This window comes from Papio anubis, chromosome 1, assembly GCF_008728515.1.
Source record: "Papio anubis isolate 15944 chromosome 1, Panubis1.0, whole genome shotgun sequence".
In the NCBI taxonomy this organism is placed as follows: Eukaryota; Metazoa; Chordata; class Mammalia; order Primates; family Cercopithecidae; genus Papio; species Papio anubis.
In genome coordinates this window covers 175575569-175599508 of record NC_044976.1, presented here as the reverse complement: position 1 = coordinate 175599508, position 23940 = coordinate 175575569, and the positions used below count along the sequence as shown (strand labels likewise).

General features: G+C 34.8%; 1 protein-coding gene across 4 annotated transcripts in view; it reads left to right on the top strand.

The window, feature by feature from the left end:
• The window catches only part of ODR4 (odr-4 GPCR localization factor homolog), a 42284-nt gene that overhangs the window by 6194 nt on the left and 12150 nt on the right, over positions 1 to 23940 (top strand). For 3 of the 4 annotated variants that reach the window (XR_639475.3, XM_009191556.3, XM_017951254.3), the window contains exons 3-12: positions 539 to 673; positions 3496 to 3591; positions 5600 to 5706; positions 6759 to 6795; positions 7876 to 8016; positions 8853 to 8948; positions 10924 to 10992; positions 15090 to 15218; positions 15743 to 15833; positions 22929 to 23114. Coding sequence is in view for 3 of the 4 variants with exons in the window: in XM_009191556.3 (XP_009189820.1) it covers positions 539 to 673; positions 3496 to 3591; positions 5600 to 5706; positions 6759 to 6795; positions 7876 to 8016; positions 8853 to 8948; positions 10924 to 10992; positions 15090 to 15218; positions 15743 to 15833; positions 22929 to 23114 (1087 nt within the window). In the remaining variant the exon portion in view is untranslated. The remainder of the gene's footprint in view (positions 1 to 538; positions 674 to 3495; positions 3592 to 5599; positions 5707 to 6758; positions 6796 to 7875; positions 8017 to 8852; positions 8949 to 10923; positions 10993 to 15089; positions 15219 to 15742; positions 15834 to 22928; positions 23115 to 23940) is intronic. The other variant, XM_009191559.2, reaches the window with a different exon arrangement.

Below are 23940 nucleotides of genomic sequence, written 5' to 3'. Positions count from 1 at the left end.
TGTCACTTTGAATTGTGTCCCAAATCCCCTTTGTTATTCTGTGGAAATGTATGTGGAAGTTCCCCACTGTCATCATTTCAGTTAAAATAAGATACAAAAGGTCACTTGTTTAATTTCACTGATATTTTCCAATCTGTTCACTTACTATTTATAAAACAAATATATCTAGAAAATATAACAAATATAACTAGAAAACTGAATAAGCATATTACTTTTTAGTTAATGTAATTCATTCACTCATCCCGTAAACCATTTTTAGGGACCACTCTGTGGTTTATATTTGAGTTGTCCAAATAAATAAGAAGCTGATATTAAATACGTTAAAAGATAAACAACATGTGAGGGAAAGGTTGTAAGGCCACTCTTAAAAATTAGCTTCCCTTTAGCTTCCACTATAATATTGGTGTTAATGATTTAACCTGTTAACAAATATTACTCAGTTTTTGCATGTCATAAAAGCTAAGGAATTCAGGTACCACTCTAATTAGATTGAGGAGTCAGATGCCACTCTAACAAGCTTTTAAATTTGTTTTTGAAGTGTTCTTCACAAAAGGATTATGTGATTCTTGCCACTAGAACGCCCCCCAAAGAAGAACAAAGTGAGAACCTCAAACATCCCAAAGCTAAGTTGGATAACTTGGATGAAGAATGGGCCACAGAACATGCCTACCAGGTTATCTTATTTTTCTGTTTATGTGTTTTAGTTTCATTTCAAAAAAGCTAGAATCAAGAAGATTTAGTGACTGAGTAGAGAGAAGAGACATAGGGAGAAAGTAGCTAAATATGACTGAGATTGTTAGCTGGGGTGTCTAGGAGGATAGTGTTGGCATTATACAAGGAAGAAACAGATTTGGGATGAGTGAGTGGGAATAATGACTAAATTCACTTACAAGTATTTATTGAATGAATTATGTATCATCAAATACATAATGTTAGAATAAGCTAAAAATAGAATTACTTCCTTTTCTGGGGTTGGGGGTGACGGGAGAGAACTTAGAGGACGAGTCAATAGGTACAGAAAGCCACCATAGCACACGTATAACTATGTGACAAACCTGCCCATTCTGCGTTTTTGGGTTTTTGTTTTTTTGAAGAAAAAGAATTTTCTTTAAGAAATAAAAGAATTATTTCCTTTTCCAATCAACTTTAAATCTTTTAAACTCAAACTTGTGTTTCTGTGTCTGTGTATATATATATACGTGGACATATATCTGTATCTGTGTTTGTGTTTGTGATTATGAGGCAGTGCATAGTTATATACAACAAAAATCCTGCCTGTAATCCCAGCACTTTGGGAGGCCAAGGCGGGTGGATCACCTGAGGTCAGGAGTTCGAGACCAGCCTGGCCAACATGGCAAAACCCCGTCTCTATTAAAAATATGAAAAATTAGCCAGGTGTGGTGGCAGGTGCCTATAATCCCAGCTACTTGGGAGGCTGAGGCAGGAGAATTGCTTGAACCCGGGAGGCAGAGGTTGCAATGAGTCAAGATCGCGCCATTGTACTCCAGCCAGAGCGACAAAGCAAGACTCTGTCTCAAAAAACAAAACAAAACAAAAAACAAAGAAATTCAATATTTAATTATTATTGTTTTAGTCCGTTTGTGTTGCTATTAAGGAATACCTAAGACTGAGTAATTTATAAAGAAAAAAGGCCTTTTTGGCTCATGATTCTGCTGGCTGCAAGATTGAGCATCTGGTGAAAGCCTCAGGCTGCTTCTGTTCATGTCAGAAGGCAAATTGGAGCTGGTGTGTAAAGATCACGTGGCCAGAGAGGAAGCAAGGGGTTGGGAGGTGCCAGGCCTTTTTTTTTTTTTAACAACCAGCTCTCCTAGGAACAAATATAGCGAGAACTCGTTCGTTGGTGTGAGGATGTAACCAAGCCATTAATGAGGGATCTGCCCCATGACCCAAACAGCTTCCATTAGACCCCACTTGGGTTCACATTTCAACATGATGTTTAAGGGGGACAAACATGGCAACTATCTTCTAAAAAAAATATTAAGTATTGTAAAGTTAAATTCCCAATGGTTTATAAATAACTTTCTATTCTAATTTTGCTTTTGGTCTCTCACGAAATTGTATATGACACACACACACACACACACACACACACACACAGAGTATTAATGAATTTATATAGTAAATTAGCTTAACCTTTTGCCTCTAGAAAGAAAAGGTTGATTTTACTTTTTCCCCTTTCTTGCTGTCACCTCCATCTCCTAAAAAATGGTTAATTTTTTGTGTTGGTGATTTTGAAAAGATAGCAGGCTCCTTATGCTAAATATGAAAACTTTGTCAAATTGTGCTACTATAGTAAGTAGAGTTTATTAAATTAGAGGAAACCACCAGCAGACATAATGCAGGTAGATTAAGGATTAGAGCATGGTATCTAATTTTTTAAGACTCTACTCTGATTAATTCCTTATACATTAACTAATGAAAAGCTAACCAAAGCACTCTAATCTCTGAGTGTAGATGATAGAAAAAAATCCATGTGGTGTTAAGAACTAGCCACAATCATGTGAAGGGAAATACAAATATGGAGATATCATGGTAGTATGCATCAAAAACATTGAAAATATGTATAACTTCTTAAACCAGTTGTCCATCTCAAGGGATTTGTCCTAAACAAATAATTCTATGAATGCAGAAAGACGTACTAGGATTTTTAATCTATATTATTTTAAGGTAAAATTAGATATAACATAAATGCCCAATATCAGTAAATGGGCTTAAAAATTTGAGGTTAATCTATGCAATAGAAAATAATGGATTTTCAAGTCAGACTCCCTCTGTTCAAATTCCAGATCTAGTATGCTGCTAAAAATAGGGATACAAAGGTAGAATTACTTATTCCCTTAAGGAGCTCCCTGACCAACTAGTAGGGTTCACAGATAACTATAATATAAGGCTATGTGATAAAATCCTTGGGAAAACTACCCCAAAGCCCTATGGGAGTTCAGAGATCAAAGGATCAGAGAAGGCAGCTTCCTCAAGCTGCCTTTGAAGTATCCAGTAGAGTTGAGACACGTAGAAATATAAGAGAAAGTCATTTTTGGCCTAGGGAGCACCCTGAGTAAAGACATAGGGTTAGAAAGCTTAGGATGTATATGGGAAACAGTTTATAGCTCATTTGACTCTACTTTTCAAGTAGTTTTTGACAAATATTTGAATTACTTGAGGAAAAGTAGTGTCAAATGAGGGTATAAACGTCAGATTGACCAAATTCTAGAAAGTCTGAAATATCAATCTAAAACTTAATTTTATTTAGCTGATGGTGAGACACCATTGAAAAAATATTTCAGTCTTTGATCTCCTGAGAAAGGGGTTTATTTATTGATGTAGCTAAAGGATGTTGTTATCAGATAGTTTTATTTATAAGGTAGTTTTAAGGTGAAAAACTAAGGACGCTCTAAGAAGACAGTTTCTCAAACGGAAAGGATTGCGTATAATGCCAAATGCTTTCGTTACCTAATACTGTATTTCTATTTTTAGGTATCCAGAATGCTACCAGGGGGACTTTTAGTTCTTGGAGTATTTATTATTACTACTTTAGAACTGGCAAATGATTTTCAAAATGCCCTGCGTAGAGTAAGTTTGATATATCGAAAATTCTTAATGAAATCAGTTATATGTTATTTTTATTGATTATGAGTATATATAATGATTCTAGGCATATTTAAATTTCTTTTCCATAATTCTTTTTGCTGGGGTTACATTGAAAAAGCTTTTTTCACTCAATTTCTTGGATATCTTGAGTGTAAAAACTGTTTATATTTTTAAAAACTACATATTTTAAAATAGTCTTTATTTTAGAGATAATTCTGACTATTAGGAAACAAGTTATAATGCTTTAACAGTTTTTCTTGTACAATAGCAGTATTCTGTCACACATTCCATTTAGCACCTAGTGATTATTGTAACATGAAATTAATAGGTGCTGAAATTCTTTACCTTCTTTTCAATTCTTCTTGGATCCCAAGAGTAAAACATAAAGAATCAGATTATTCCTGGACACAGTATCTATCAGGAATCTCCTGTGTTTTTTGCTTAATTACTGCACCAGAGAATAGGGTAATGTAGTGTAAAAGTAAATATGAAGTTGCACAAGCTGTTTTCCCTTAAACCCAAACCTAAGGTAAACTCTGTGTAGCCAGCTCTTTCAACATTCAGGATCCACATGAACTTTTTGAAGGGTATTTCATACCCCAAAAGAGGGGGGACCTTTTAATCTTGAGACATATAAAACCCAACCTCAGCAGTATCCCACAAAAAGTGTGCAGCTGAGAACTTCAGATGTTACAGATTTTTTCAGTCTTGTAACCTGTCCTGTCAGATGTCCAAGCCTCAAGCCTCTGATATTTGCACCTAAGGGAGTAAGGGAAGAAAATGGAGATATTCTCCTTGCTAAATTGTTTGACCCTCTGCCAATTTTTCCATCTTAAATAAATTTACCTTGTTCACAATTTTTCATTCCCTTTAGCATTTTGAAATTTAACCTAAATCTATGCGTATTTAATATTAATAGCATTGATTGTGCACCCTTTTGTGGCTGGTGCTGAATTGAGTGGGTTGAATGTGGGCCCAGTGCTAGAGGGATATAGCCAGGCCCACTTTCCTTGCTTTTGTATCTTTTGTTCCTAAAAAGTATATAAAACTTTAGAAATGCTTATCTGTAAAATTACTGAGTTTCAATTATCTAATTGTTTCCATTGGCTTACATTGACCAACACTATAAGAAACAGCCTTATAAAACTTGTCAGTGTCACCCATTGTTGTTAAGAACTTTATTCATCATGTTACATTAATATTGTGTTTCCGGAAGAAATTTCTTTTTATATCATGAAGAAAGTTGTGCCTCCTCTGATGATTGTTTGTCTTCAGCTTACAGACCATGTGAATTAGGTTACAGATTAGATTTCTCTCTGTGCATTATTGTTAGAAAGCTTAGAGCGAAATGTGTTACCACCCCTTATATCAAGTATGCATTTTTATAATTCTTATTTCAGACACAAATTTATCTCACTATTCTACTTTAACTTTTAATTTATGTTATTACTATATTTTATATGTTGTTATATATTGCCTTAAGTCTTGTGTGACATTTAAACAAGAAATGCTAATGACATGCTTGATTTCTTTAGTTAAAATCACTTGTCATTTCTCATTCTAATGAAAATAAAGTCTCTGTTCTATAGTTTATGTAAATTCTAGTTGCCCCAAATTAATTGTTCATGTCCAGTTAATCACTAATGACAGTGAATTACATTTTTTTATTTAAACCCAATTTTTTTGTAATTTCCTAAAAGGGACTCAAAAGGTTAGTAATTAGCTCCAGTCTTTAATTTGAAGAAAAGAAAAATTAATGGTGGCACATACCTGTAGTCTCAGCTACGTGGGACGCTGAGGTGAGAGAATTGCTTGAGCCCAGGTGTTGAAGGCCAACTTGAGCAACATAATGAGACCCCTTCTCCAGTAAATAAAGAATCATGAAATTTTAAAGCTAGATGAGAGTTGGGGACATAATAATTGCCTATTTCAACACTCACTTTTTTTTTTTTCATTTTGCATTCAATCGATGTGTATTTTTCTCTTTCAGCTAATGTATGCTGTGGAAAAGTCTATAAATAGAAAGAGATTGTGGAATTTCACAGAGGAGGAGGTCTCAGAACGAGTGACACTTCACATTTGTGCTTCTACAAAAAAGTATCTTTTGTTCAGTTTATGGTTTAAAAGTACAAAGTACCAAAATAATATTATTGCAAGGTTTTTTTGCTATTTAAATCATCATTTAAAAAATAGGCATAGTTTTGTAAGATTTTTCTGTAAATAACATGGAATTAGAGCTGCTAATAATAATAATAGCAATAATGGTTGTTAATCATGTCCCAAGGTCATAAAAAGCTTGAGATCTGAAATATGAAAGTCTCAGGATTTTGAATTTTTTACCTATCTGCCCCGGTACATCCAAGCACAATAGGTTCTCTACAGAGATAAATGCCTAACTCATGACTTAGGCAAGGTAATGTTTTTATTTTGGTAAAGTTTTCACCTCCAGTTTCGATAGATAATGATGTACAATTCAAAGCACAGGTGCACAGAGCTGGATAGTATAGGACATCGGAGAAATTCTTATGTCTTTGGCTAAGATGAAATGACACTAAAAGCCAGTTACAGGGCCTCCTTACCTTCTCTTATCTACACCTTGCCAGGGCAAGGGTACCTCCCAAGCAAGGGTTAGCCTCACCGAAGGAGTGACACGATTGATGGACTTCCAAAGACAGAATTTTAAAAGTGACCATTCCTGCAGAAGCAGGGCTTTTTTTTTTTTTTTCTTTTTATATCTTTAGTATTTAACTGCAAAGTTTCATGTACAAGCCCTTTAATCCAGTAAATAGTCTCAGGTTTGACCTCATATAAAACAGTGCTACTTTTTTTAATGGAGAATGTGTATTTGAGCAGAATTTCACAAGTGCTTTGATTCTATTTATTGCAATTAGCAGGATTCATAAAAGGTAGGAAATGATTTTTCAAGCATCTCAAGTAGTATAGTGACAGCAGTTTACATGTCTGACTACATATACATATATATGTATACACCTGCACACATGTATACATATATGTACGCATATCTTTAAAGTTATGATTTTGTAAGAACTTTTGGATGTGTGCATTTTTTAGTTTATTTTTTGATGGTTTATATTCTTTTAGTTATCAATAATGCCTTTTTTGGTTATTTCTTTCCTTAATTAGTAAAGAATATTTTGTCGAACTTATGATATGCATGATCCAAAGGTAAGAAATTTACTCTTTAAAGATTTTTCTGTGTCACAAAGTATTTTCAATCAAAATTCAGCTTTATATTTAGTTTTAATAATTTCCATTGCCATCACTTCCTACTGATGTCTACAGCTAACTATAGTTTTTACTTTGAACTATGATTAATTTTATTAAAGGTAAGGAAAACTTTTGTGTGTGTGACAGGGTCTCACTCTGTTGCCCAAGCTAGAGTGCAGTGGTGCAGTCATGGCTCACTGCATCCTCCACCTCTTGGGCTGGAGGGATACTCCCACCTCAGCCTCCTGAGTAGCTGAGACTACAGATGTGCACCACTGCACCGTAATTATTATTATTATTATTATTATTTTGATAGAGATAGGGTTTTGCCATGTTACTCATGCTTGTCTTGAACTTCTGGGCTCAAGTGATCTGCGTGCCTTGGCCTCCCAAAGTGCTGGGATTGCAGGCTTGAGCCACCAGGCCCAGCCAACTTTTAAAAAAATTGTTAAAATATCTTTGTTAATCTCCTCCTGCCTTGTTTGTGTATTTAGTTTTATATTTGAGAGGCTGGTAATAAAAGTGACTGAGGACTTTGGTAGCTGCAATGCCTACTAAACAAGCTATGTGTATTCAGCAAAACCCAGACTAGCACTTTGCTAATGCATCTAAAAGGGTTGTGAAAAAGTAACTTTGCAGTGTCATTAGCAAGGATGGGACAGAAGGAGAATGCCTGCCACCTAGGAGTTGCTCAGTGATTATTAGCTTCACATCAGAATCTTCAATATTGATACTGTTGAAGCTAGAGGATCAAAGGACCTTTCAGAATTCTAAACATGGAAATTTCTGATTCTTTTTCTGTCTACCATTGGGAGGAGCAGTGATGCCAAGGATGCCAAGCTTGAAGAGTACTGAACTTAACACATGCTTTCTTTTGTATTTAGTTCAACCTGTAGTCTTTTGATCGAGGGTTTAGCCATATATGTTAGATATCAGCTTGTATGCGTTATTTAGGTTATATACTTAATGATGTTTTGTTGATCCATGTATTTTATCTAGACCACATCATAGTTATTTTTCTCCCTTCTCCACTACTAGGGTTCAGCAAGACCAGCAGATTGGAAGTATCAAAGTGGATTATTATCCTCATGGCTTTCTTTAGAGTGTACAGTTCACATTAATATTCATATCCCACTTTCTGCTACTTCTGTCAGCTATACTCTGGAGAAAAATACAAAGGTATCAGGGTAAAATGAATTTTCTTCAGTGATTGCTAAGTGAACAATCTGCTTTTATTTTGCTTGCATGTGTCATTCATTTTACAATCCTAAAAAATTACATTCTGTTTATATGAGTGAGTAACCATACCCACAGCCAAATTAGAAATTTTTAGAAGTGGAACAATGTCATAATACTAGTGTATTCAGTTTAATAATAACTAATAATTTAGTTATTGAACTAAATACATTAGTATTTATTATGTGCCAATTAAGTATTATTATGTGCTTTGTCATTAAACTAAATACACCAGTATTCATTAATTAACATATGTAAAATGTAATTAATGTACAAAGTTATAGTGTTTGGACTTTCAGCTTTCTCTTGGTACTTAGATTTTTTGTCTTTTTCCAGTTCTTTTTTGTATTTCTATACCATTCTTTTATTTTTATCTTATTTTTCTTCATTTTTCCCATTGAAGATGTCAAATGGAGCTTTTGTTAAAAAAATTATTTAGACATATTATTTGAGGTTTTTTTCTCACTTTTTTTTTTTTTTTAAGGTAATGGGCGTTAAATTTTATTTAACTGGTCATGTACTTAATAACCTCCCGAGTCTGTGACATAAATGTTATTCTGGGATAAGGATCAGAAAAAAACTATATTATTAGATATGATAAGGTACCAAGAATTGGGGGGTATAATTTTTTTTTAATTTGTGAAACTAGATTTAAATGCTGCATTAATGAGACTTTTAGGGATTTTAATATTTCAGTTTATTAGGTGAAAAAAGTAGATTATAGGAAGTTTAATTGAGATAGGAAATCTGAGAGATTTCCATGTTGTGTTTCTCTTAAGAATGGACTTACACGCTGGGCCAAGGAAATAGAAAATGGTGTTTATTTGATTAACGGACAAGTTAAAGATGAAGATTGTGACCTATTAGAAGGACAGGTGAGTTAAGAGAAAAATCATCTTATTAAATTGTTAATGCTTAAGGAAAAATAAAAGATGACTTATTTTTAGTCCTTGCCTACAAGAAAACTGATTTCATTTACCTCTCATTTATAATTTCTTTAAAAATAAAGGGCAAATGTTTTCCTTAGAAAAACAACCCCATTAAAAAGTAGGCAGAGGACATGAACAGACACTTTTCAAAAGAAGACATACATGCAACCAAGAATCGTATGAAAAAGTGCTCAGCATTACTGATCATTAGAGAAATGCAAATGAAAACCACAGTGAGATACCATCTCACACCAGTCAGAATGGCTGTTACTAAAAAGTCAAAAAGTAACAGATGCTGGTGAGGCTGCAGAGAAAAAGGAATGCTTACACACTGTTGGTGGGAGTATAAATAAGTTCAACCATTGTGGAAGGCAGTGTGGTGATTCCTCAAAGACCTAAAAACAAGGATACCATTTGATCCAGCAATCCTATTCCTGGCTGTACACCCAAAGGGATATAAATTGTTTTATTGTAAAGACACATGCATACATTACGTTCACTGCAGCACTATTCACAATAGCAAAGACGTGGAATCAACCTAAATGCCCATCAGTGATAGACTGGATAATGAAAATGTGGTATGTACACACCATGGAATACTATGCAGCTGTAAAAAAAGAACGAGATCATGTCCTTTGCAGGAACATGAGTGGAGATGGAGGCCATTATCCTTAGAAAACTAATGCAGGGGCCAGGCCTGGTGGCTCACATCTGTAATCCCAGTACTTTGGAGGGGCTGAGGTGGGTGGATCACTTGAGGTCAGGAGTTCAAGATCAGCCTGGTCAGCATGGTGAAACCCTGTCTCTACTAAAAGTACAAAAGTTAGCCAGGTGTGGTGGCAGCTGCCTGTAATCGCAGCTACTCAGGAGGCTGAAACAGAAGCATCGCTTGAACCTGGGAGGTAGAGGTTGCATTGAGCTAAGATCGTGCCACTGCACTCCAGCCTTGGGCTACAGAGTGAGACTCCATTTCAAAATAAAAGAAAAGGAAAAAAAGAAAACTAGCAGAGGAACAGAAAACCAAATACCATATGTTCTGACTTATAAGTGGGAGCGAAACAACGAAAACACATGGACACATAGAGGGGAGAAACACACACTGGAGCCTATCGGAAGGTAGAAGGTGGGAGGAGGGAAAAGGAGAGAATCAGGAAAAATAACTAATGGGTTCTAGGTTTGATACCTGAGTGATGAAATAATCTGTATATCAAACCCCTATGACTCAAATTTACCTATGTAACAAACCTGCACATGTACTGATGAACTTAAAAAATAAGTAAGTCCAACAAAAAAAGAGAAAATGATGTGATTGAAATCCCGAAACTTATGGGAGTGTCATCTGAATTTCATTTAATTTCCAAATTGCAAATTGCTGACCTGTACCCAAAGGCCACATGTTGTTCTGCCCTCAGGGCAGTTCAAAAGCTATGGCAATTTTATAAGAGAAGTCTATAGAGGCTTCTAAAATAGCTTTGACCTGAAGGAAGCAGAACTTCTGTGATCCCTCCCTTTTCAAAGCAGGGATCAGCAAACTTTATGTGAAGAGAAAAATACTACATATTTAGATTTCACAGTCTGTATTTTTATCTCTACTGTGTAGCATGAAAGCAGCTACAGGAGATATACAGAAGTGAATGATCCTGGTTGCATACCAGTAAAACTTTATTTACAAAGACAGGTAGCAATGTGGGTATTTGCCCACAGGCAATGGTTTGCCAGTTGTTGCTTTAGAGGAATGAAAGTATGGAATTAATTGTTTTAAAGACTGCACATTGATCCAGAATACATAAAGTAATATCTATGTAAAAAACTAAATTAAAAGACTTGTTTTTTCTAAGTTAGTACATCTACAATAGTCTAAGTTGTCTTTTATGTTCCATAGTCTTGACAATTTGGCTTTTTAACTTTTGTGTTTTTTCAGAAAAAATCTTCTAGAGGAAATACTCAAGCAACTAGTCATTCTTTTGATGTCAGAGTGCTAACGCAGTTGGTAAATATTTTAAAATACCACTTATTTAAAATATTTATTAGACTAACCATAATGAAACTTTCTGTTTTTATGTTTCTCATTAGAGAATAAAAGGATTTTAGAGCTGTAAGAGACTGTATGAAATGGCTGGTTATAGGAAGGTTATTCCCAAGAAACGTCATTTTAATAAAACCTGTTTGGGTTTTTTGCCTTAAGGACATTAAAATTTTAACATCAATAGCAGTTGAAAAAAATATGTACATACACATACATACATATGTGATATGTATGCATGTGTGTAAATATTTTGGGTTGTAGCTTTTATAGTTAAAGTTGCAATTTTAACAACTGAAAAGTAAAAGATGTGTATACAGAGGTGCAAAGAGTTTTCATATGCTTAATTTGAAGTAGATTTATTAGATTTATACCCCTTGATTTGATAAAAATTACAAAGTATTAATTAGCAAGTTTTATATTTCTGTATGGTTGCATTAATCTACACATCTTTTCGAAAATTTAAAAGTTGGATATCTTGAAGAATAAAAAGTTAAAGCCACTAATTACTCCTAAAAATATACGTGGCTTTGATTTTAATCCTACTTGAAATTATCCTAAAGAACAGACAAGGGTATAAAATAGCACACGCGTGTTTGTAGGAAACTTTATTTCAATATTATACTGAATTTTGAAACAGAAGTACTCTCAGGACTTGTCTTTTTTTGAACTGAATAGAATAGAATTAAAAGCAATTTGGCATTTGAGGATGTTTTAGTTTCTTCTTTTTCTGTGTGTAGCAATAGAGCATTAGTAAATTGTCTTTGGACTTATGCCACTCAATGTGAGTTCTCAATTTCATTTTTCAATACCTTAGAAGTATTTTAGTCTTGATTTTCTACTTTGTCTTGATTTTAGAAGTGTCCTTTGTTTTGAGGCTGGCTATTCCTCTACTTATGTGTTCTTCACTAGTTAGGCTTACTACATGGTTTATTAAACAATTTGGTTAAGATTATTTTATTAATAGTATAAAATTGTAGTTGGGAGATGTGTAGAGTGTGGGAATATAGAGAGATGAGTGAAAGATAATCTCATGAGATAATTTATTGTAGTAATATTATATAGTATATTTTTGGCAGTCACTCCACCGATCACTTAACTGGAAATTTTGAAGTGACTAATATACAATAAGTAGTCAGTACTTATTGCCACTTTTCTCCCAGTTAAGTCTCATTGATTCCTTATTTGTAGTATTAAGCTTTTCTTTTATTTTTCATACAGTCCTGCTGTTATTAGCCTTACAACACTATTATTTTACCTAAATTAGCACAAGTAACCCTTAACTGGTCTCTCTTCATCTATACATTCTTGTCCAAACTGATTGTTTCTCTAAAAACCCTTCTACCTTTGTTAGTACATCTCTTGAAATACTTTCCATTTATCTACTCTATCCTGTTTATACACTCAGATGATCATTTCTGAATCATAGTTTATGTTCAGTTATTAATTTTTTTCAAGAAGTATTTATTGAGTTTGTACAATGGCCAGACACTGATTATGTTATTCTTCTTGCTCAAAATTTCTTAAGTGTTCTGTACTGACTAGTTAGAGAAGTCCAACTCAGGGTTCTTCATAGCCTCAACATACCTTTTTGTTCTTTCTTTCTACCTCTTATTTTCTAGATGTATGCTTGCTGTACCTTTAAAACTCTGTATTTCCTGAACTATGTGTTATGTCTTTACTCTTTTCTCTGTCACCCAAACTGTCAAAATCCTATCAATACATTAAGATCTAGCCCAAATGCCATTACTTGTGTAAGATTTCATTTGTTTCCCATAAAAATGGGGAATCTTCTCTTTTTCAAATGCCATGTTAGCATCACAGAAGTTCCTTTACCTAAAGGCTGTTTGTCAGCCAGGTTATTCCTAAGTCCAGGTAATCAAGAGGAGTTTACATTTGTAGACCCCAACTGGTTTACATTTCCACCTAAAAGGAATGAGTCAGACCTTATATTCTTTAAAACTTTTCCTGGCTGAGCATGGTAGCTCATGCCTGTAATCCCAGCAATTTTGGGAGGCCTAGGCAGGGTGATCGCTTGAGCCTAGGAGTTCAAGATGAGTCTGAGCAACAAGTGAAACCCTGTCTCTACAAAAAATACAAAAATTAACTGGGGGTGATGGTGTGTGCCTGTAGTCCCAGCTACTCGGGAGGCGAAGGTGGGAGGATCGATTGAGCCTAGGATCTTGAGGCTGCAGTGAGCTGTGATAGCACCACTGCACTCTAGGCTGGACGACAGAACGAGACCCTGCCTCAAACAAAACAAAACCGACCAACCAACCAAAAAATACCTCTTTTCTTTAATATGTGTGTATATGATCTTTAATAGTCTAGTCTATTTTGGAAAACAGTGCCCTAATTAAATATAGATAGATAAATAGCTAGCTAGCTCGATAGATGTATATACACACACACACAAATATTTACATATACTAATATGTAAATGTGTTATATGTTAAAAAGATATGCGTTATATATTAAATATGTAAAATAGGGCATTCTTTTTAAAGTAGTTTTGTCTACAGTAAAAATTTATGGAGTAGATAGAGGAAGCCTGTTATTCCTCCTCCAACTCCACCTTATTGATATATCAGTGAACTCTACATGTGTCATATGGAAGCTTATTCCAGATATCGTATCAGCATGGTCAGACTGCTGCTTGGTTTGATGATAGCCATTTTTGAATGGACCCAGGACCTTTGGAGCTATGTGTTCTGTGGCTAATTTTTTATCAACAAGTCCTTGACCATATTAGAGTTTAAATTGTTTAACAACACCTAGAAGGTTTACATTACCTTAGATATTGCCTGAATTACACTAGACATCAAATAATGCTCTTATGATAGCTATGCATTTAAATATTCTACTCTTCATTATTTTTCCGCATTTATTCCTGATTGCGTAAGCAGATAGGCACAAAGCACTTTTCACAAGTTGTGTAATTTGACTCTTGTTCTTCAGAATTGATTTTGTTGTTGAATGACTTATACTCCAAGTGTTCTTAGAACATAAATTACTTCCTTACCATTTCCATTTTTTGGTTATCTTTTTAAATCATGATTTTTTGTTTCCATTATTATGAGCCTCTATTACAGGTTGAGTGTGCCTTATTTGAAACACTTCTTAGGACCAGAAGTGTTTTGGGTTTGGGATTGTTTTAGATTTTGTAATTATTTGCAGAATACATACCAGTTGAGCATCTCTAATCCAAAAATCTAAAATTTTATATGCTCTAATTAGCATTTCCTTTGAGCATCACATTGGTGCTCAATGAGTTTTGGATCTTGGAGCATTCAGGATTTTCAGATTAGGGATGTAGTACTTTAAAGTTACTTTAAAGTTAAAGTACCTGTAGTACTTTAACTATTTTGATACTATCCTTGTTTTTGGCACTTATTAAGATGATGAGGTTGAAAATATATGTGAAACACCTGAAAACCAAACAAGAGCACTGGCATTCCTTAGACTGAAGAGGATGGGACTGTGAGATGAGAGTGACTGCTTACGACCACTGATACCATTTTCTGATAGCAGGCATAGTTGACTTGTTTCAGTTTTGCTCTGGAGCATAGCATTACTTTTAGTCTATGAAAGCTTTTGGTTGAAAGTGTGTAAATATATGTGTCTGTGCATTGCTTATAGTTTTACCATAGTTCTCACATCCCACTTTGTTATTGTTGAACTTATTTTGCATTGCACAACTTACATCTACTACATCATGTCTTTGTACATCTTTTAATCATCACAGTACTGATGTGAGTAATTTGCAAATACTATATTTTTAGGAACATATTGAGTGAATATTGAACCATTTTAAATGGTTATGTTAGAAAAATTTAGATGTAGTTGTGTTTAATTTCAGTATACTTTCAAAATGCCTGAAAAATAATATATAACTTATAAAAACAAATATGAAGGCCTTTAAATAATTTGCGGCAAATAATTTCAAATGCTTGGCTCAGTCAAAACTTTCTTCTGTCTTCATAAAATCTCTAATATAATGTTTAAGTATTTCCTGTAGTTAATCATTGTTGGCTGTTAGAACTTAAACAGATTTTGTCTTTCAGCTCCTGAATTCAGACCACAGATCCACAGCCACAGTCCAGATATGTAGCGGTTCTGTAAACCTTAAGGGTACTGTGAAATGCAGAGCTTATATCCACAGCAGTAAACCCAAAGTTAAAGATGCTGTGCAGGTACAAAAAGGAATAACTAGCGAATGAAAACATGTTAACTATTAACAAAAACCTAAAATTTTACCTTTTTTTAATCTTATATTTTATAATTATTCATTTGATTTTAACTGATAATGGCCTATTGTGCAGTCCAAATGTACCATATAACTGGTGTCAAGATTTTCATATGTAGAGGATCTATTTTGTGCCTTTTTAAAAATTATGGCTATACAAGTTTAGTAAGTGTTCCACAGTTGTACATATTAGTATCTAATTCGGAACACTGCAATTATTTTTTTAGATGTGAAACCTTTATTCATTTATTTGGTTTGAATTATTTAGATATGGTCTAGGCAAATTTGTCATTAAACTATACATTTGTTAATAAGTGTGCTAAATAAGTGGAAATAAAACATTGAATGATGTATCAGTTATTTAGTGGGCATGATTGTACTGGAAAGCAAATTATGTTTTTTTGTTAGTTAAATAATGTAAATCCAAAGTATTTTATTTCTTACTGTGTTTTTGTGTGTTTTTCCCTGTAGGCAGTAAAGAGGGATATATTGAACACAGTTGCTGATCGTTGTGAAATACTATTTGAGGATCTGCTTTTGAATGAAATTCCAGAAAAAAAAGTTATGAGTATAAAATAAGTACTTTTTTGCCTAACTTCGACTGATATAGTAATAAGATATCAAGATATAGCAAATACATCATCTTTTATAGCTACCTATCTATGTTTTCAAACTGTATCATCTTTTATCATTGGATGAACATTTTTCAGTTGCTGCTCAGAAAAAAAATTTTTTTTTTTGAGACAGAGTCTCACTGTGTTGCCCAGGCTGGAGTGCAGTGGTGCAGTCAGGGCTCATCTGAAGCCTCAGCCTCTTGGGCTCAAGCAGTCAACCTCCCTAGTACGTGGCCTCCTACCTCAACCTCCCTAGTACGTGGGCCTGCAAGCACATGCCATGATGCCTGGCTAATTTTTAGTATTTCTTTTTTAGAGACAGGGTTTTGCCATGTTGCCCAGGTTGGTCTCAAACTCCTAAACTAAAGTGATCCACCGTCCTTGGCTTCCCAAAGTGCTGGGATTACAGGTGTGAGCCACCATGCTTGACTCTAGAAAAATGTTTTTGAACACTTTATCAAATTTAGCAAATTTGTCGACACTTAACAATTTCAAGGAGATTTTTTTAAAAATTAATTCTAAGGGAACTTCTGCCAGAATGAGTAAACCTTGTTGACATTTTAAAGTTAATATTTTTTGTTAATATCTATGAGTATTTTAAATAATTTAGCCATAATCAAAATATTATTTGTGTTAAATACTATATAATACGTCCTTTAATAGGTACTATTTACATAAACTACATTAGTTTATATGCTTCTCAGCGATTACTCTAACAGACTTCATTAGTGTTAAAAAAAGCCTGAGTCATAGTATCTTACCCTTTAATAACGATTGCAACTTTTGGGAAACATAACAATTTATACCATCGCAGTAATTGGTATTAAAAATTTTTTTAATCAAAAGCAAATTAAAATATTGAGTACACTTTTTAAAGCTACATCATCATCTCCCCATTCTTATTATTCCAGTGTCACTGGATTTGAGATTCACATTTAGATATGTACATAATTGAAACATTCATATTAGCTTCGGGTCCAGCAATTCTCCTGCCTCGGCCTCCCGAGTAGCTGAGATTACAGGCGCCCGCCACCACAGCTGGCTAATTTTTGTATTTTTAGTAGAGATGGGGTTTCACCATGTTGGCCAGGCTGGTCTTGAACTCCTGACCTCAGGTGATCCACCCACCTTGGCCTCCCAAAGTGTTGCAATTACAGGCATGAGCCGCCACGCCTGGCCCACATTAGCTTTTGAAGGGAATATTTTTATGTTTGTACGAAAACACAGCTCCCCTATTTAACCAACTTCTTTTAGTACTACTGATAGCTAGTATATTAAGTTTGATGGACTAATTATAATCTTTTTTTATATTCCTAGTATGCTAGATTCTACGGATGCCAGATTTAACATTTATCCTTCCCTTAATTCACAATTCTAAAGTTCCATTTACTAATAATTTGTAATTTTATTTGACTCTTACATGAAACAATTGGATAGAGAGTTTTGGAAGGGCAGTATGTGGGACCTGTTCACATGGTCCGTCAGTCTAGCAGCCCCATGTCAGTGTGGCTTTGTTTTTGCAATTTGACTTTGAGTTTGTGGTAACTCCTGTGGTGGAAATCATTGCTTCACTTTTTGAGCAACAGTGTATGTTATAGCTGCATAGCGAGTTTCAGATTTTCAGGGTATGGGGATGTATCCACCATTAATGTTAAAGATCTACCTCATCAGACACATTAGTATACTCTTTTCTATTTAAAAATCCTTTATAAAAGTGGTATTATATGGCTATCATGGTATTCTTTCATGTTCAGTTAGTATTTTGAAATTTTTGCTGATGTTCAATTAATAAAATTAATGGCCCCTAACAGCAGTTGTACTGTTCTTATGTTAAACTTGATGCATTTAGCAGTTAATGTTATAGCCTAATCCTAAATTTTTAAAAAGTGAAAAAGTTTTTACTGGTAATTGAGTGGCCTTGGGACCTGTGTGAAGAGCATAGACTGTAGTTTGGTGGAAAGAGTAAAGACTTTGAAGTTCTCAGGTTCTGTGTTTATTCTGCTCCTAGCAGAGTGACCTTAGGCAAACGACTTTATAGGCATTGAATTTTGCCTGCCTGCCTGCCTGCCCGCCCGCCCGCCTTCCTTCCTTCCTTCCTTCCTTCCTTCCTTCCTTCCTTCCTTCCTTCCTTCCTTCCTTCCTTCCTTCCCTCCTTCCCTCTTTCCTTCCCTCCTTCCCTCCCTCCTTCCCTTCCTCTCTCTTTTTCTTTCTCCTTCCTTCTTTGTTCCTCTCCTCTCTCCTCTCCCTCTTTCTATGATCACATAGGTTTTGACATTCTTTTGATGTGATGTATCACATTATTCGCTTTTATATGTTGGATCATCCTTGAATCTCTGGAGTAAATCCAACTTGATTGTCATGTATTATCTTTTTGATGTACTGTTGCATTTGGTTTGCTAGTATTTTGATGAGGATTTTTGTGTCTGTGTTCATTGGGGATATTGTGTAGTTTTCTTTTTTGTGTCTTTGGTTTTGTTATTAGGGTTATGCTGATCTCATAGAATGAGTTAAGAGTTCTCTGTGCTTCCTTTTTTTGTAATAGTTTGAGAATAATTGGTATTATTTCTTTTTTAAAGGTTCGGTATAAATCATTGGTAAAACCATCCAGTCTTGGAGTTTTCTTTGTTTGGAAATTTTTCATTACTGATTCAATCATGTGATTTTTTTATTAGTTTGTTCAGGTTTTCTATTTCTTCTTGTTTTCTTTCTGTCTTTTTTTTCTTTCTGTCTTTCTTCTTCCTTTCTTTCTGCAAAGACTTTGAGGTTCTCGGGTTCTGTGTCTATTTTGCTGCTAGCGGGGTAACCTCAGACAAATGACTTTATAGGGATCCTCCCTCCCTCCGTTCCTTCCTTCCTTCCTTCTTTCCTTCCTCCCTCCCTCCCTCCCTCCCTCCCTCCCTTCCTTCCTTCCTTCTTTCCTTCCTTCCTTCCTTCCTTCCTTCCTTCCTTCCTTCCCTTTGCTTCCCTTCCCTCCCCTCCCCCCTCCTCTCCTCTCCTCTCTCCTCTCCTACCCTCTCTTCTCTTCTCTCCCTCTCCTCTCCTCTCTCCTCTCCTCTCTCCTCTCCTCTCTCCTTTCCTCCTCTTCTTTCCTTCCTTTTTTTTTTTTTTTTTTTCAATGAGAGGGTCTCTCTCTGTCACCCAGCCTGGAACGCAATAATGCAGTTATAGCTCACTGCAGCCTTGAACTCTTGGTCCTAAGCAGTCCTCCTGCCTCAGCCTCCTGAGTAGCTGGGACTACAGGCAAGGGCCACCGCACCTGGCTGATTTTTTTTTTTTTTAAACTTTTTTGTAGAGACAGTGTCTTTGCTGTGTCGGCCAGGCTGTAGTCCCATGGCTGTGCACACGTATGATCATAGCTAAATACAGCTTTGAACTCCCGGCTGTAAGGGATCCTCCTCCCTCAGCCTCCCAGGTAGCTGGGACTACAGGTGCACGGCAGTATGCCTGGGTAATCTTTTAATTTTCACTTTTTTGTAGAGATGGGGCCTTGTTATGTTGTCCAAGTGGTCTCAGATTCCTGGCCCCAAGTAACTTTTTAATCGTATCTGTTGCTGAAAGAGGTCATTCTTTTCACAAAATTTCTATCTTTCTGATAGTTCATAAGAATCATAGTGTTGAACTTAAAAGTAATTATTTATTTACATGCAACAGTGACTATATTAGAAATTAGGAGAAATAATATATTCCAGTTTGTAAATATTCAAAGAAGAATGAGATATTTATTTAATTTATTTAGATTTATTTTTTTCTAAAAATGATTTAAGCATATAAATCTTTAATTTATAAATTAAACCTATAATTCCCAAAGCACTGGGAATTATAGGCATGAGCCACTATGAATGGCCCTATTTTCTTATATATAAAACAGGAATTATGGTAGCTACTTTTTGAGGCTGCAAGATTAAATGAGATGATGTTTGTAAGGCCCCTAATAAAATTGATTTAAGCCAAGCCCTCAGCAAGTGGTTTTAATACCATGTTGGAGATGGTGAAGGAGAACTACTTATGTTAATTGTCTTTAAAATGTCTTAACTTCAATTTTTGGGAAATTTAGCATATCTCAAACAGAAATAAGATGTAAATATATATTCAACACTTTAGTAACAGGATAATTATTCCAACAATGTATTATTTGATCTTAGGTATCAAGATAAAAGAATACATTGTAAGTGTGATAATATAAATAAATGTAAATTCTTTAAAATTTTTTTAAATTTTTAACTTTTGTGGATACATAGTAGATATATATATATACACACATATATATGAGGTATAGGAGATGTTTTGATACAAGCATGTGATACAAACTAATCATCATGGAGAATGAGTTATCCATCCTCTCAAGCATAAATAAATTCTGATGTTGAATTTATACACCAAATTGTTAGATTTTAGATTTTGTCCTCATTTTACTTAGCTTAATTTTCTTATATACTGGTAAGATCTTATAGATGCTGTAATACAGTAAAATGTAGAACGTATGCCATAAAATTAACCTGAATTAGAGTATTTTTGCATGCATGTGAAAGTCTGTAAAGGACATTATAACTTTCTATTTCTGATCTCTGAAGTAAACCTAGGCTTTTAATTTTGGCTATCCAGATAAAAGATCTTAGTATGTCAATGTCAGTTTAAAACAAAACAAAACAAAACAAAAAAACCCTCCAGTTAATCCTTATACTTGTTGTGATCTTCCTCTTTGATTCCTCTTAAGATATAGCCTAAGCCTTCTTCACTGTTTTAAGTCTTCATTTGATCCTGCTCAACTTACTCTCATACATGACCTACTCATTGTGAAAATGGAGGTCATCAGTTATGAAACCTCTTACTTTTGCCCATCCCTACATCAGTATTCTCTATACCAAACTCCACTGTCTTCCCAGAACATTTGTAATCCTCTTTGCCTGTGCCCATGATTCCACTCTCTGAATAGCACTTTTCCTATCCCTTTATGCAGATGTCCTCCTGTCCTTTAATCTTCAGCTCTGCTATCACCTGTTCTAAAATAGTTTCTATAAAAAATAAATACATAAATAAATTAAAAGCTTCTATAGTACTGTGATACCAGCTAGGACATTTGAGCAATAGAAACCCAATTCTTATATTGGCTTAAATTTAGTTTTTTATTTGTTTTGAATTTATTCAGATAATTTTGAACTAAATACCGTGACATGAGGATATTCCTAAAGGATTCTGCTTTTGAATGCTTTTTGAGATATGTCTTTTCAAAAAGATTTCTCCTCCCATTTAAACCTCAGACCAACAGAAAACGAGTCTTATTTACTCAATTACTAATTTAACGTCTTAATTTGAAAGTTATAAGTGCTTTTTTAAATTAGTAATTTAAATTTATTGGAACCAGTTATTTAATGTTTAATTTTTTTAGCTTATTTTTCAGATAGACCAAGAATTGATGTAGTTTGAAATGGTTTTAAAATTTTGCATGCCAATTGCACATGCACATTATAGTCATTTTTAAGTTTTTATTTAATCTGTTTCAAGTAACTGTGGCCCAAAATAAAATAATATAGTCCTAATTTCAATGTGTGGATAATTTTTGTGCTACAGTACAAATTGCAGTACTATTCTTCCACAGCTAGGAGGCAGTCTGGTCAAAGAGTAAAATTTCTCTCCCAGTTCTCCTGTGCAAGCAAGATGATACACTGAATCTGGAAGGAACACATAGTTTAAGCCATTGCATTTCCCGTGGCACTTAAGGCATTGTTCCTCATCTTCTGTTTGTAATTATGTAAAGTTACCACTAGTTTCTTGATAACGAAGTCTAGGTTACTATTAAAGTAAGCCCTAGTTTTCCACTTGATCTTTATATTAGTAACTTTTTAATCATATCTGTGGCTGAAAGAGGTCATTCTTTTCATAAAATTTCTATCTTTCTGATAGTTCATAAGAATCGTAGTGTTGAACTAAAAAGTAATCATTTACATGCAACAGTGACTATGTTAGAAATTAGGGAAAATAATATATTCCAGTTTGTAAGTATTCAAAGAAGAATGAGATATTTATTATTTACTTCTATTTATTTTTTTCTAAAAATGATTTAAGGCTTTTTACAAAGAAGCAGAAGTAAACAAGTGAAAATAAGTATTAGTAATAAAGAGTCAAAGGGAAGTTAAAGAAAGCAAAATGGAGTTGGTGGTGAGATTGGTACACAAAAAATGTATGTATGACTAGATGTCCTAAACATGCTTGATATAGGAAGGGGGCTGCATCTAGTAAGACCAAATTCATGGTGAGATTAGTACAAAAATGTATTCTATCAGATCCTGTGCACTTGATGTAAGGTGGGTGGTAATTTGGCTCCAAACTTGGATGAAGAAGAGAAAAACCAACTGTAAAATGTACAGCGCCTGTGAGGGTAAAACAAACAAGAGGGACAATGTTTCTGACATTAGGGACAAAATTGTCTCTTGAGTGTTCTTCATAGGACAGTGGGTCATATAAGAATGTGTAATCAGCATCTTTACATTGAAGGCAATGATAAGTTTATTCTATTTTTATTTTTATTTTGAGATGGAGTCTCGCTCTGTTGCCCAGGCTGGAGTGCAGTGGTGCGATCTCGGCTCACCGCAGCCTCCACCTCCTGGTTCAAGAAATTCTCCTGCCTCAGCCTCCCGAGTAGCTGGGATTACAGGCACCCGCCACCATGCCTGACTAATTTTTGTATTTTTAGTAGAAATGGGATTTCACCATGTTGGCCATGTTGGTCTCCAACTCTTGACCTCAAGTGATCTGCCCACCTCAGCCTCTCAAAGTGTTGGGATTACAGGCATGAACCACTGCACTTGGAGATAAATTTGTTTTTCATAGGAGTATCATTTAGGTTTCTTGCAAAGACCAGGGGTTTTGAGGTAAAGCACAATTTGGTTAAGAGCAGTTTTGTGCCAGATCAACTAGAAAATGAAAAAATACTGACCTTTTTTAAGCTTTATTTCTATTAGTTTTTTTATGTACTTCTGAAATATGTATCACTGATACCAGTGACAAACCTATCTAAATATTCATAATATTTTTTCTCCTTTTAGATTCTGAAAAAGAGTTCCACATCCTCCCTTATCGAGTCTTTGTTCCCCTTCCTGGATCCACTGTAATGTTGTGTGATTACAAATTTGATGATGAGCCGGCTGAAGAAATCAGGGACCATTTTATGGAGATGTTGGATCATACAATTCAAATAGAAGATTTGAAAATTGCAGAGGAAATAAACACAGGTCATTATATGATGCTATTTAATAATCTGATTAGATTACAGCTAAGATTTTACCTATGAGATGTCTAGTTTAAATGGCATGTCTTTAGATTTTTTAAAGCTAATTCTGTTTGACACTTCAAAATATTAACTGAGACATTTTAAAATATATGTTTAATTTCTACATGTCTAGACATAGAGTGAGTATTTCCTGGGAAATTGTACCAAAATTTAAGATACTAAGGTATTTTTCAAGCTTAGCAAGTAAATCTTAATAAAACAAGTTCAGCATTAAGTAGGTAAAATTACATGTCAGACTTGGTAAGTCTTACTTACTTGGTAAGTAAGCACCATGTCAGAACAGAAAGTTTTAAAACACTAATTTATTAAACATTTTCTCGCCATGTAGGTCTGCCTGTAATCCCAAGTACTTTAGAGGCCTAGAGGGCGGACTTATGTCAGAGATCGACCATCCTGAATGACACGTGAAACCTCGCCTCTACTAAAAAAATACAAAAAAATCCAGTCGGGCGAGGTGGCGGGCGCCTGCAGTCCCCACACCGGAGGCTGAGGCAGGAGAACGGCGTGAACCTCGAGCGGAGCTTGCAGTGAGCTGAGATCCCGCCACTGCAGACCTCCAGCCTAGCGAGACAGACCCGCCGAAAAAAAAAATTTTCTCCATATTATTTGCCTTTTTTATAATATCCCTTTCATGTAATTGGGATACTACACCAAAACGGACAGTTCCAGAAATTAGATTACTTTCCTAGTGCATAGATTTGCTGTACTATGTGAGTTTGATAACACATTTTTTTCCCCTAGCCATCACTTTCACATTTGAATTTACA